The 14,489-nt window shown below is 39.6% G+C and overlaps 1 protein-coding gene across 3 annotated transcripts in view; it reads left to right on the top strand.

Moving 5' to 3' along the window:
* The window catches only part of map2k6 (mitogen-activated protein kinase kinase 6), a 38,755-nt gene extending 24,533 nt beyond the window's left edge, over nt 1–14,222 (top strand). For all 3 annotated transcript variants that reach the window (XM_060894715.1, XM_060894725.1, XM_060894733.1), the window contains exons 6-12: nt 586–702; nt 2,938–2,989; nt 7,154–7,281; nt 8,561–8,638; nt 9,364–9,503; nt 11,500–11,545; nt 11,742–14,222. In XM_060894715.1, coding sequence (XP_060750698.1) covers nt 586–702; nt 2,938–2,989; nt 7,154–7,281; nt 8,561–8,638; nt 9,364–9,503; nt 11,500–11,545; nt 11,742–11,819 — 639 coding nt within the window. In that variant the 3' untranslated portion in view covers nt 11,820–14,222. The remainder of the gene's footprint in view (nt 1–585; nt 703–2,937; nt 2,990–7,153; nt 7,282–8,560; nt 8,639–9,363; nt 9,504–11,499; nt 11,546–11,741) is intronic.
* The last annotated feature ends 267 nt before the right edge of the window (nt 14,223–14,489 follow it).

The following is a 14,489-nucleotide window of genomic DNA, read 5'->3' on the forward strand; positions in this document are numbered from 1 at the left end:
GAAAATCAACAAAATAAAAATAAAAAAAAATTCTAAATATTGTAGTTTAATGTAGTAATTATATATATATTATAATTGTATAATATATATATATATATATATATATATATATATATATATATATATATATATATATATATATATATATATATAAAATTATATTATAATTATTTATATATATATATATATATATATATATATAATCTAATCTAATAATTCTTTTTTTTTTTCTCGAAGAATTTGAAATATTGCATAAGTGAACAATAAATACAGGAGTAATATAATAATAGAGCAACCCCAAGCATAAAATTTGTTTTAAAACAGTTTATTTTTATTTGTTTGTTTGTTTGTTTGTTTGTTTGTTTATTTATTTATTTTTTCCCCACCTTAATTAAAACATAATCAGGGAAAATAATTACAGAATGTTATGAAACTGTTAAAAAAAAAAAACACATCCACATTAAATGCATCAAGAGTATAAAGTCTATTTAAAATGTCGATATCTTGCTAGACTCTCACATTACAGTGTGCTCGTCTCAGTATATTTGCCTCCCTCTTCTGATTGGATGAATTCCATGTTGCCAGGGCGACGTGTGGATCTGCATGGAGCTAATGGACACCTCACTGGATAAGTTTTACAAGCAGGTTCAGGAGAAGGGTTTGACCATCCCGGAGGACATCTTGGGCAAGACGGCCGTTTCGGTGAGTTGTCACTGTGTTGTACACCATTCCTGACTCTTTAGACGTTAGACATTTCATTTCAGACCAAAAGCACTCCGCATTTGCTGAAGGGTTTAAAAGTAAGCAAGTATATAAATAAAACATTATTGTTGAGGACTGATTTCTATATGTAACTTATGGACTAAAGGTAGTTAGAAAGTTATGTCACGTTATGTTGCATTAAGTTGTGTTGTGATGCGTTACTTTATGTTGCATCACGTTGGGTTGCGTAGCATCACGCTGCGTTGGGTTGCGTAGCATCACGCTGCGTTGGGTTATGTTAGCCAGCCCTATGCTCTTTTTCTGTTCTGTTATAAAGCTTCTGTCTTTGACTTCCCCTTGTGACTCACAAGTGGGCATTTGTTTGATTCAAAGCAGGTTATTTTTTTTTCAGTAGTAAGCGTAAACATTTCTGAAGAAACTAGTTTTGCTACATGTGGTTTTTGGTGGCCCAGTGGTTAAGGCACCCGATCAGTAGATTGTGAGCTTGAATCTCGGTATTACTGAGCAAAACATTTTGCGGAAGTCCCTGAAACTGCAGACAAATGAGGTATAGTATTAGCTTTCAAACAAAATATTAGCAATATTATTTCCTTTATTTGCATAAACAAGAATTGTTAGCTGGCATTTTTTTCCTAATGAGGAAATAAAATAAAATACTGCCTGGTTTTTAATCTACAAATATGAATTTACTAAAATTTTCCCCATTTCTTTTTTTTTTTTTTTCTTTTTTTTTTTTTTTTCTGGTTTATACATAAACAACTTTTCCACTTTGTTTCTCATGATGCAAAAACCTTAATGGCCTTTATACACCGCACTAATGATATTTAGTTTTTGTTTATAAACTGGTCACTAGTGTATTTTTCTTTCGGTCCCATCAGGAGTTCTGTCTGCAGTTCAAGGAGTTTTACAGTCGCTTTATTAGATACGAGACTTGATATCAAGTTGCGTTGCGGTTTATTTAGGCTTCGTCCGTCCAAAGGGTGACGGCGTAGTCATAACATTTTAACACAACTACCATAACATGATCATGTTGAGTATCATTGGCACAGCCTTTAATCGTAAAGCTACGTTCACAAGCAAAATACTTTCTGCAGGAAAAAAAATAAATTAGAAACGCAATTAGCAAACAAATTGTTGGAATGATTGTGAAATAAAAAAAATTATATTTTTATAATATATAATAAGATATGAGCAGATGGGAGTTTTTTTTTTTTTATTTGCTTTTGGTTATAATTTCTGTCATTAATCCTTAATCATGAATGAAACTTTCCATTTTCAAGTTATATAATTTTTAAATAATTTCTCAAGTAAATAAATTTATTTTATACCTTTTTTTTTTTTTCCCTTTAAATAATTTTCCATCACAGGGTTTAGGTTTTTGTCGAGTAGCAGCATGAAAGTTCATGTACAGACATCGAGCCTCGTGTACTTGAATCTTTTAGAGAAAATAAACGTAGGATTTTACTTACACTTTCGTTCATCGCTTCAGCTTGAAATCGGATCTTTTTGTTTAAATAAACCTCGCCGTAATTGTTCGCTATGAAGCGTTGCATAACCTTATGTATCAGTAAGAGAGAATAAATGCGGCTTGTCTGGATCGCTCGGATGACAGAACGGACACCGAGGCTGTGTCGGGTAATAAGAGAAGACTGTAGCAGAGACGGACAGGAAGACGGTTTGGACGCGTCCCAAATTGCCGTTGCAGATTTTCCGCTTTCTGTACATCTAGGGATTAGGGGTGGAATAGGATCATAATATAATATTAGTGTTATATATTATAATATTATAAACAAGATCATACACGATGCGTATGTTCTGAGATATCGCGGGTGTTATGGTGATTTTCTACATTCATTTAATTACAGACTAATTACAGATGAAACAAATATTTCTTCTGTTAAAACTAACGTTTAAACGTTTAACGTTTTTTCTCATCATAGATCTCATTAGAGATCAATCCAGGAGTGTGTATTAATGCGTGTGCACGCGTATTCATGTCTTTATGATGTTTGTATATCGAAGTACATGTTTCGGGCATAGATGAGCCTGTAGAAATGGGATATTTCCTGCTTTCTTATTCACACCACAAATGGACTTCCTCTGTTTCTACATTCCTCGCTCCTGCACACAGCCGTGTCCATTAGCCTCGATCGCTGCGCTCCGCACTCAGGAAATGAACGTATCTGATGCACTGATTCTTGTTTCCTCTTGCAGATCGTGAAAGCTCTGGAACACCTGCACAGCAAACTGTCCGTGATCCACAGAGGTGAGAGACGGCACGACTCTTTCGTTACTTTCCCCCCACGTGAAATCCGGCTCTGACGTGCGGTTTCGATGTCACTAGTTTCCTACTTCCTGCCTTGTCCGTATTCTCCGTCACGTGTGACGCAGGGTTTAAAATAATTAATACACAACAAGTATATAGTTTAAGCTAACAATTTTGGTAGTTTCCTCACATATTCTGTACAATAACTGTAAATTCGAACCATAAAAATTAAGTTTTTTTTTTTTAGCTAATATTTATAGTTTTATCTATAAGTTAATGTTCCTAGTTAATGCATTTATGGACTCGGTGTAACTATTTTTTATATTTAATATCAAATATTTCCTAAAATGTAAACTTAAGGATGCTGTTTAAAATCAAAACGGATGCATGTGTGCATTGATCTTCACATACAGTATAAGTAAATGTGTCCAGACAGTGAATCTGGAATGATTGACAGGTTGCGTAGGTGGTTTCAGAATTTGATATTTATTAGCCGGCGCTCCCTTAATAAAGCTCCGCCTCCTTTGTTTCCCCCACGTGCTTCGATTTGAAATCAGATCGTTCTGCTCGGCGTAGACCGAGGTGTCCGATTTTATTCGATGTAGGTGAAGGTTTTTTAGGTGAAGGTATTTTATTCGATGTAGGTGAAGCAGAAGACACACCTGAGTCCAGGGAAAGAGAAGAGTAATAGATTTATTAGGTGGAATCAGGTGTGGTTGATTGTCCTGTTTGATTGGAGTGAAACCACACACACACACCTGATTTTCACCACAATGATGAATTTGAAATGAAGTAATCAAGATGTGATTATAAAAAGTCTCGACCTTCAGCGTTAATTCAAGGAGTTTATGTAATCTATTGCATTAACTGCTTAGGAAACACTTTCATGGTCCCTCCATCCGCAGGCTCAAAAGTAATGGGACACATGAACCATGTTATAAATCTAGGGATTATCTTTATTACTTGAATGCTGTTTCCTCCTTGTGATGTGTTGCCAGGTCTTTACTGCTGCTTCCTTCATTTGCTGCTTGTTTGTTTTTTTTTCTTTCTTTCTTTAGCTCTTTTTAGTCTTCTCAATTGGGTTAATGCAGTATTTATTTATTTATTTTTGCTGAACCCTTTTTAAGTGAAAGCTAAAAGTCTACATTGTAGTGTACAGTGGAATGGATGTTCACAATGTCAGTGTCACTGTCCTGGTAATTCTAAACTTATTAATATCAGTTTATTCTATTTATTTAGGACTCTTCAGAAACATTTTCTTCAAAAACCCAACTTACACAATGGTGTGCGCACGTCTGTCTGTGTGTGTGTCTGTCTGTCTGTCTCTGTGTGTCTGTCTCTGTGTGTCTGTCTCTGTGTGTCTGTCTCTGTGTGTCTGTCTCTGTGTGTCTGTCTCTGTGTGTCTGTCTCTGTGTGTCTGTCTCTGTGTGTCTGTCTCTGTGTGTCTGTCTCTGTGTGTCTGTCTCTGTGTGTCTGTCTCTGTGTGTCTGTCTCTGTGTGTCTGTCTGTGTGTCTGTCTGTGTGTGTCTGTCTGTCTCTGTCTCTGTGTGTCTGTCTCTGTGTGTCTGTCTGTGTGTGTGTGTGTGTCTGTGTGTCTCTCTGTCTCTGTGTGTCTCTCTGTCTCTGTGTGTCTCTCTGTCTCTGTGTGTCTCTCTGTCTCTGTGTGTCTCTCTGTCTCTGTGTGTGTGTCTGTCTCTGTGTGTGTGTGTCTGTCTGTCTCTGTGTGTGTGTCTGTCTGTCTCTGTGTGTCTGTCTGTCTGTCTCTGTGTGTCTGTCTGTCTGTCTCTGTGTGTCTGTCTGTCTGTCTGTCTGTCTGTGTGTGTGTGTCTGTCTGTCTGTCTCTGTGTGTGTGTCTGTCTGTCTCTGTGTGTGTGTCTGTCTGTCTCTGTGTGTGTGTCTGTCTGTCTCTGTGTGTGTGTCTGTCTGTCTCTGTGTGTGTGTCTGTCTGTCTCTGTGTGTGTGTCTGTCTGTCTCTGTGTGTGTGTCTGTCTGTCTCTGTGTGTGTGTCTGTCTGTCTCTGTGTGTGTGTCTGTCTGTCTCTGTGTGTGTGTCTGTCTGTCTCTGTGTGTGTGTCTGTCTGTCTGTCTCTGTGTGTGTGTCTCTGTCTGTCTCTGTGTGTGTGTCTGTCTGTCTGTCTGTCTCTGTGTGTGTGTCTGTCTGTCTGTCTGTCTCTGTGTGTGTGTCTGTCTGTCTGTCTGTCTCTGTGTGTGTGTGTGTCTGTCTGTCTGTCTCTGTGTCTGTCTGTCTGTCTGTCTCTGTGTGTGTGTCTGTCTGTCTGTCTCTGTGTGTGTGTCTGTCTGTCTGTCTCTGTGTGTGTGTCTGTCTGTCTGTCTCTGTGTGTGTGTCTGTCTCTGTGTGTGTGTCTGTCTGTCTGTCTCTGTGTGTCTGTCTGTCTGTCTCTGTGTGTGTGTCTGTCTGTCTCTGTGTGTGTGTCTGTCTGTCTCTGTGTGTGTGTCTGTCTGTCTCTGTGTGTGTCTCTGTCTGTCTCTGTGTGTGTGTCTGTCTGTCTCTGTGTCTGTGCCTGTGTGTCTGTGTCTGTGTGTGTGTGTGTGTGTGTCTGTGTGTGTGCCTGTGTGCCTGTCTGTGTGTATGCGCGTGCCTGTCTGTGTGTGTGTGTGGTTTACAGTAGCCACGAGGCAAGCAGCAGTTTCCCCTCTGAATCTGTTATCAATAATACATTCTATATGTTCACTACACTTCCTACCACAGACAAGTGATTTATAACACGTTTTATAATAATAATAATAGCGTCACACTAAAAGAATCGTCCTGTCGTCTGAGCAGTTATGTGGTGTCGGTCACTGCAGACATTTTGTCTCCCTTTCATTATTGTCCTGAATGACTCATTACATACATCACACCCATACAGTACCAAATGACTAGTAATTAATGCCGACTCCAGCAGCTCACTGAAGTGTTTTAGTATCGCTGCTCTTGGCCTGATGACTGGATCTTTCCTGTCTATACAAACAAAAGAAGAAATGCAAGCATGTTGTTTTATCTGGGTTTTTTTTGATAGGCCACAAGCAGATTGGATTTTGTAGAAACTTCAATAGAGCTTCATTTAATTGCAGCTTTTAACTCCAGGTGGTTCTTGTGATACACAGCACCTGACTCATCTATGTGTAATTACTGCCATAGGGAAATGTACTCAAGGGTTTATTCTAATGGCTCATTACTGCATGAATTTGTACATTTCTCTTACGCTCTCTCTCTCTCCCTCTGTCTCTCTCTCGCTTTCTCTCTCTCTCTCCCTCTCTGTCTCTCGCTCTCTCTCTCTCTCTCTCTCTCTTGCTCGCTCTCGCTCTCTTGCTCGCTCTCGCTCTCTTGCTTGCTCTCGCTCTCTTGCTTGCTCTCGCTCTCTTGCTTGCTCTTGCGCTCTCTCTCTCTCTCTCGCTCTCTCTCTCTCTCTCTCTCTCTCTCTCTCTCTTGCTCTCTCGCTCTCTCTCGCTCTCCCTTGCTCTCTCACTCTCTCTCTCTGTTTGTCTCTCCCTCTCTTGCTCTCTCGCTCTCCCTCTCTTGCTCTCTCTCCCTCCCTTGCTCTCTCTCCCTCTCTTGCTCTCTCTCTCCCTCTCTTGCTCTCTCTCTCCCTCTCTTGCTCTCTCTCTCCCCCTCTCTCTGTCTCTCTCCCTCTCTCTCTGTCTCTCTCCCTCTCTCTCTGTCTCTCTCCCTCTCTTGCTCTCTTGCTCTCTCTCTTGCTCTCTCGCTCTCTCTGTCTCTCTCCCTCTTGCTCTCTCGCTCTCTCTCGCTCTCCCTTGCTCTCTCACACTCTCTCTCTGTTTGTCTCTCCCTCTCTTGCTCTCTCGCTCTCCCTCTCTCTTGCTCTCTCTCCCTCCCTTGCTCTCTCTCCCTCTCTTGCTCTCTCTCTCCCTCTCTTGCTCTCTCTCTCCCCCTCTCTCTGTCTCTCTCCCTCTCTCTCTGTCTCTCTCCCTCTCTCTCTGTCTCTCTCCCTCTCTCTCTGTCTCTCTCCCTCTCTTGCTCTCTTGCTCTCTCTCTTGCTCTCTCGCTCTCTCTGTCTCTCTCCCTCTCTCTCGCTTGCTCTCCCTCTCTCTCGCTCTCTCTCTCGCTCTCTCTCTCTCTCTCTCTCTCTCTCTCTCTCTCTCTCTCTCTCTCTCTCTCTCTCTCTCTCTCTCTCTCTCTCTCTCTCTCTGTGTGTGTGTTTAGACGTGAAACCCTCCAACGTGCTGATAAACATGCAGGGTCAGGTGAAGATGTGTGATTTTGGGATCAGTGGCTACTTGGTGGACTCGGTGGCTAAAACCATGGACGCTGGCTGTAAACCTTACATGGCAGTAAGTTTGGGAATTTCCTGTTTAAGAAGCACTTTGTAATGTTTGTGTTGCCAAATTATGGCAAAACATCCCCAGGTATGATTTTTTTTTTATATTTTTGATTGATATTTTTCTCTAATTTCTATAAATAATTCCCTTTTTTTAATTTTTAATATAAATGTTCTCATTTATTTATTTTTAAGTTTTTTTACCAATAATTTCTTCCTTTTTTTGAACTTTTTTTTTTTTTTTTTTTTTTTTTGTACATTTTGTATATAAATTTTCTCTTTTTATTGATTATTTATTTAATTAATAAACCGTAATCGAGCCCACTCGTAATGATCTGATGATCTGTATGTAATTAATAAACCGAGTACTGAGCTTTAACTTGCTCTTGTTTAGACTGATGATGAATTTTTTTGTCTGGATCTTCATTCAGTGAATCTGGCTCATTTCTGTTTGCGTCTGCTGACACGTTTCTGGCCCAGAAATTTGCCCTCTGGCTCTTTTTCTCCCCCCTTAAATGCAACACAGAAGACTTTTCTAGTTGGGAAAGAGAGCTTAGTTTCAGGGAAGAGGAAAGCTGGTGAATGTTTTCAGTGTTTACGTGACAGACGACAGGATTCTATAAATGACAAAATGCTCCTTTAATGAGTTGATGGTAAAAGACTGCCTACATGAAGTAGCACTGAATAGAAGCTTCATACAGGAGTGTGTGTGTGTGTGTGTGTGTGTGTGTGTGTGTGCTTTGTGAATGAAAAGGGAAGCTCTTTGTAGTCTGAGGAAGAGATTTGTTCATGCTGAAGTGACATCATCTACTTCCTCTCTCTCTCACTCTCCCCCCTCCCTCTTACTCACCCTCTCTGTCTGTCACTCTCACTCCCACCCTCTGTCTGTATATCTCTTTCTCTCTCTCTCCCTCTCTGTCTCTCACACCCTCTGTCCCTCTCTCTGTCTCTCTATCTCTCTATCCCCCCCCCCCCTCTCTCTCTCTCTCTCTCTCTCTCTCTTGTTGTCTCTCTCTCTCTCTCTCACACCCTCTGCCCCCCCCTTTCTCTCTCTCTCTCTCTCTGTCTCTCATTGTCTCTCTCTCTGTCTCTCACACCCTCTCTCCCCCTCTCTGTCTGTCTCTCTCTCTCTCTCTCTCTCTCTGTCTCTCGTTGTCTCTCCACCCTCTCTCTGTCTGTCTCTCTCTCTCTGTCTCTCGTTGTCTCTCTCTCTGTCTCTCACACCCTCTCCCCCCCTCTCTGTCTGTTTCTCTTTCTCTCTCTCTCTCTCTCTCTCTCTCTCTCTCCGACAGCCGGAGCGGATAAACCCGGAGACCAATCAGAAGGGCTACAATGTCAAGTCTGATATCTGGAGTTTAGGAATCACCATGGTGAGTCTGAACTTCTAGACTATTTATTTATTTATATATTTATGCATAAATATGAAATTTGGGTGCATGGGTGAAATAAAGCATCCATCCCATGTGTAGACACACAGCTGCGCTCTGTGGACACGGACAAATCCCACACGTTCTAAAACTGCTCTGCTTATTCAGAGCGCTCTCTTTTATTTGCATAAAGAAACACCCCCACATGACCATATATGGTAAACTTCCTTTTCACAATCCCAGTAGCCTTCTTTATAGCATTACACGCTGTAGGCGATGCGATGCGTGCCAGAAAATATGAACATTTTAGAAAAATCTCTCGCACTTGCTGTATTTGTAAATGTCCACAAAGAAACCGTTCGCGACCGAGTGACTGATTACATGGTTTATAATCTCAGTGTAGAGAAGTGCACGTGGAAGCTTTTTACACAATAATAAATTAGATCCCAGTGCTGAAATATATCGTTGTTTATTTTTACTCATTACAATACTGAGCACTCGAACTGCCCAGGTTTTATGGTGCATGGAGTGCATTAGTGCCTCATGGACCTGGTTCTACATCACATGTGTGAAACCTTCCTCGACCTGGGATTAAGAGCGGGGTTTAGAACGACGATAAACCCGAGTGATGGCGTGGTGTGTAATAAGCAACGGTCTGTGATTAATTATAAGTATAAACGTGTAAGAGGAAGTGGTGTGTAGTGAGTCAGTTGTGGTGGTGTGTTCAGATCGAGCTGGCCATCCTACGTTTCCCGTACGACTCATGGGGAACGCCGTTCCAGCAGCTGAAGCAGGTGGTGGAGGAACCGTCCCCTCAGCTCCCTGCTGACCGATTCTCCCCGGAGTTTGTGGATTTCACGACGCAGTGGTGAGTGTTACGTGCACAGGCGCGCACACACACACAAACCAATACAACCTCTTTTAAATATGAAGAAACAGAACTTCTCTTGATTCATTTATTTGTGTTTTATCACACACTCAGTAGAGGTTCTAGGATTTTTCTGTAACGGGCCATTAAGGGGTCACATGTTACATTCAGGGGGCAAGTACAGGGTACATTCAGTATGGTGTAAATACATTCAGGCAGTCGTTCCTTTTCCAAACGCTCGAGTGCCGGCAATTGTTTGGGGAACAGGGGCCAATCAGGGGCCAATCAGATTTCAGCAGGGGCCAGGGCCCCTGTGGCCCCGCCTCTAGAACCGCCCCTACACACGCTTGTATAACAATCTACTACGCCTAACAATAAGCTAATATTAATCGTCTAAGAAAAACCTCTGATCGTTAATCTATCAACTTTTTCTTTTCTGTATCTTTCCTTAATGTTTACGGAAGTCGTGTCCAGTCACAGCAGTTCTGTAAGACTAAGTTTTCCAATATTAAAAAAAACAAAGTGCATACGCTTCATGGCAGACTATTATTAAAAAATAATTACTTCCTTTAACAGCACATCCTCCATGTTTCATACCTTCATTAATAAACCAGAAGTAAAGTAATTAACATGTGTTACGTGATATTTCTGACCCATTAACCATCAATATGAATCCTTCATTATTAACATCAGTAACCTGAGATTTAAATCAGGTTTGTAAAGAAATCTATTATTTATTAATCAATAAATACATTTCAGATGTTTATCACTTTAAATTTGCGTACGGTTTATCGTTGGAGCTTTCATTAAGGCTAAAGCTGTAAATCCGGCCAGTTGATGAAACCTTAAATAAAACAAATACACATTTATTCTTGTATATCTTCGCTGTCAGACAGAATCCTCGTATCTCCAAAACCGTTATTTTTCAGGAAATAAAAAAAAACGCCGTACCTTATCTGCAGTACACAGGGTTTAGTCCGCGTTACAGTGGATTGTCTTGCGCTAAATTCCTGTCCTCAGACGAGCACCAGGACTAGCGGGGGTCAAGATTTTTTTTTCTATGAGCCCAGTGTTTTGAAGACATTTACCTCAGAAGACGTGTTGATTCGTTGCGACTCTTCTTGAGGAGAAATATGCCGTGAAGCTCTCCCGCGGAGTGAGGAAGAGGTGGACAGTTGAAGTGTCCAATGGAGTTATGAGATTTGCGCTCAAGCTATTTTCAAGACTTTAGATTGGTTAATAACTTGTAAAAATAACAGACCCACGTGGGGACTGACCAATAGTATCGATATGTGAAAAAATATGAAATTGACCAAAGTTGGACATACGAGGTTTCCGCCCGACAGCGATATGTTTCACTTTATTTATTTATTTATTTTAAATAAACCTGTAGTGTGTTTGATTCACATGGGTGAGGATTTCAACACATTTTCCAGCACTAGAGACAAAAAAATGATCAAAACTTTTATTTATTTTTTTTATTATAATTAGGTCCCGCACTGTCGTAAAGCATCTGTAAATGCATTCATTAGAGTGTAATAGAAATTAAAAACCGAAAGCATTACAGGGTTGTAACAACTAGATACGATAGCGATATGACGTCATAATACTTATTGAACAATACAATTATAGAAAAAAAAATGCAAAATAACTCATTTATTTATATATTTTATTAATAAAGTGACATGATGTTTTTGTCAGATCCACTTCAATACTGCTGTAATACAATTAAACACTAACGTTTATATAGTTAAGATGTATATTGGCTGTAAAATTAGGCTCATTTCCATAATAGAGTTCTTCATATTTAGAGTGTTGTTTATATTTATTGTTATTCATGAACATGTTTGAATAAAAAGATTTGCATCGATATTTATAGAAGTCTTGTCCAGCCTCGTAACAGATCCTTTTTTTCAGCACAATGTGTATCTGTAGGCAGATCACAAGGAAACGAAGCCGTTTTAATTCGCTTCCGTTTTCCTTTCGTCTGTTTCAGCTTAAAGAAGAATTCCAAAGAGCGGCCAAACTACACAGAACTCATGGTGAGTATTAACGCATGCACTTTCTCAGCGTGACCACTAGGTGCCAGGATCGTATCATTTAACATCAGTCAATTCATCATCAGACACCGGAGACGGCGGTACAACGGAGAGGGGGAGAAAAGTGTGCTCCAATTTATTTTTGGTGTCACTTAGTGATATATATATTTTTTTTCTTTTTATCACTTTCTCTGTGCAGCAACACCCCTTTTTCACCTGCCACGACTCCAAAGAGACAGACGTGGCCAGCTTCGTCAAGATCATCCTGGGTGACTGAGTGCCTCTTCTTGGAGACGGCGAGGCGAAGCGGGACTAATTCCACAGGAAAGAAAAACAAAAAAGAAAAAAAAAAAACACCTAATTGCAAGACTGACACCTGTAAGCCACGCCCATCGCAGGCAGCAGTGCAGGGGGGGTGGGCAAGAGAGAGGGTCAGGGGAGGGGAGGAGACTGATTCTAAGGGGTCGGGGCATTTCCTAGGAAAGACACGGATGATAGGCAGGGGATGGGGTTCTGTGTGCGTGCACGTGTGTGTGAGTGCGTGCGAGTGCGTGTGTGTGTGCGTATATTAATTAAAGGAGGGTGTTCGAGTCCCGATCCAGTTAGTTTTTTTTTTTTTTTTCCCCCCCGTATAAAAACATTTGCGATGCCAGTTTACTTTATTGCATTATAACTTCAACACATGAATAAAGCAGCGTGATTAGATATATATTTATACGTTATATAAATGTATTCTGTTAAAAGGTGTAATAAATATATTGTGGGATTGATTCAAAATCAGTTGTTTGAGAAAGCGTTAAGAGCTGACCTCAGGTCAGTTTTTAAAACGTGTCCCGTGAATATGCAAGGTCAATAGTTAATCCTACAAAAACTGATCCTGAGTCAGCGTTGGATGATTTTTACAAGACACCTTTTTTTAGCGAGTTATAAAAAAAAAAAAAAAAAAAAAAAAGTCGTCCTAATAATCCTGATCCGGTCAATTTATCCTACGTTTTTGCTCTCTTCCACTTCCTAACACACGTGCAACGGGTGATCACGTGAGATCTTCTCATTGAATTGGGATCTGGGACAGAGCAAAATGTATCGCATCTTTGAGGGAAAAGCTTTGCTTAAATGATCTGGCTCAGTGAGAAATTCAGCAGGACCCCACGTGTGTGTGTGTGTGTGTATGTGTGTGTGTGTGTGTGTGTGTGTGTTAAGGTTATCTGGGAAATTTATCTTTTTGGTCTGTTGCTTCATCTAGTCCTCTGTTCTGAGCCAATCAAGAGAGTTCTCGCTCTGTGTTCAACTGCAATTCAACTGGAAATTATTACTATTATTGTCATGATGATTTATTATTATTATTACGATATCCCCACGTTATGAGAACATGCGTATTAACCTGTCTTGAGGTGTTTTGCAGTTTCTGTATTTATTGTAACTGCTGTTTTTTTCCTCATTGAAAACTTGACATTTGTTTTCTTCTTAATTTTAAGGTGTGTGTGTGTGAATGTGAGCTTTTGTGAGCATGTGGGAAAGTGTTTGTGTGTGTGTGTGTGTCTGTCTGTGTGAATATTGTATTACAGTTTGGACACACGTAGCTGACACTTCTCTGAAAGTCTCACCGTGACTCAGAAGCCTGATTTGTGCCTCTTTATAGAAAAAAAAATCTACAATACATTAAACAAAAAAAAAAAAAAATGACAAAACCCCATGCTGCTTTGTGTGATGCATGCTTTGCTGCAAGATTTGCAAGATTTTACTTTTTGTTTTATCCATACACAATTTTTTCTGATCAGTTAAGCCCATCACACAATTCTATAACTTTTGGATCTCGTTGCGTTTTTTTTTTTTTTTTTTTTTTTTTTTTTTATCCTGCATTAACGATGCTTTGACTCAGATTAAATCGAACTCTGGTGTGTTTTCCTTCTTGATGTGATTCATTTGTCCTGTTCGGAACACTGATCCGATCTCGGTGATCTCGGTTCGGTCGACCTCTAGTGCGGTTTTACTTCAGCGATCCGTGAGTCGACTCGCAAGAATGAAGTCGACTCTGAATCGACTCGCTCGCAGGAATTGACTCATACATGCCATTTAATTTAGTTGCTGCTTTTTTTTTTTCTGTAGATGTAAGCCGCTCAAATGAGCTGTCATGCTACAGAAATGCCATGTGTTCTGGATATTTGGACCACTGAACAAAAAAGGAAATAAACAATGTTTTAAACTAGTTATTTATATAATTACCTAATCACTTATTAAGCGCCAGCTCTCTGTTCTCCATGCTCGGGTGATTTTTGTGATTGCTACATGCACCTGCAAAAGATTTCTTTTCCTGTCTGCCTCTTTCTGACTAGTGAATGAGTTTACGAGTGTGTTTTTCGTCCTACACGACCCTCGGGCTACGAGCTTGGTTCTTTTCTCTTTTTTTTTTTTTTTTTTTTTTTTTAAATTTTTTTTAACTTTTTTTTAGCTTTTTGGTTTGTTTGGGTTTCTTTCTTTCTTTTTTTTTTTTTCTTTTTCTTTTTTTAAATGTGCAGCATGAAACCAAACCAAAGAGCAAACGACCAGAAAGCATCAGTTTCTCTCTGATTCGTAATAGAGGTATAAATGGAATTAGTTTGTATAGCGATCTAAAGAAACAGGACTACATAAATTGTATTTGACCCGTTAATGCTTTAATAAATCTGGCATAACAAATGTATTTTTTTAATTTATTTATTTATTTATTTTTTGGATTGTTGAGAGAAAATAATTACAAAAATAGTTCTAGTTAAAGTAGTTATAGTTTTTCTCTTTTTTTTTTTTTTTTTTTTTTTTTTTTCCTCTAACTTAAAGATTTTCAAGGCACTCTGAGGTAAAGAATTTATAATAAACGGTTTAAGTTCATTATTTAGACTTTTTCAAAGGGGGGGGGGAATCTTACACTCTTTACTTTGAGTTGCAATTGGGGCAACTTTGTGTTCAAAAT

Source organism: Tachysurus vachellii, chromosome 2 (assembly GCF_030014155.1).
Source record: "Tachysurus vachellii isolate PV-2020 chromosome 2, HZAU_Pvac_v1, whole genome shotgun sequence".
NCBI lineage: Eukaryota > Metazoa > Chordata > Actinopteri > Siluriformes > Bagridae > Tachysurus > Tachysurus vachellii.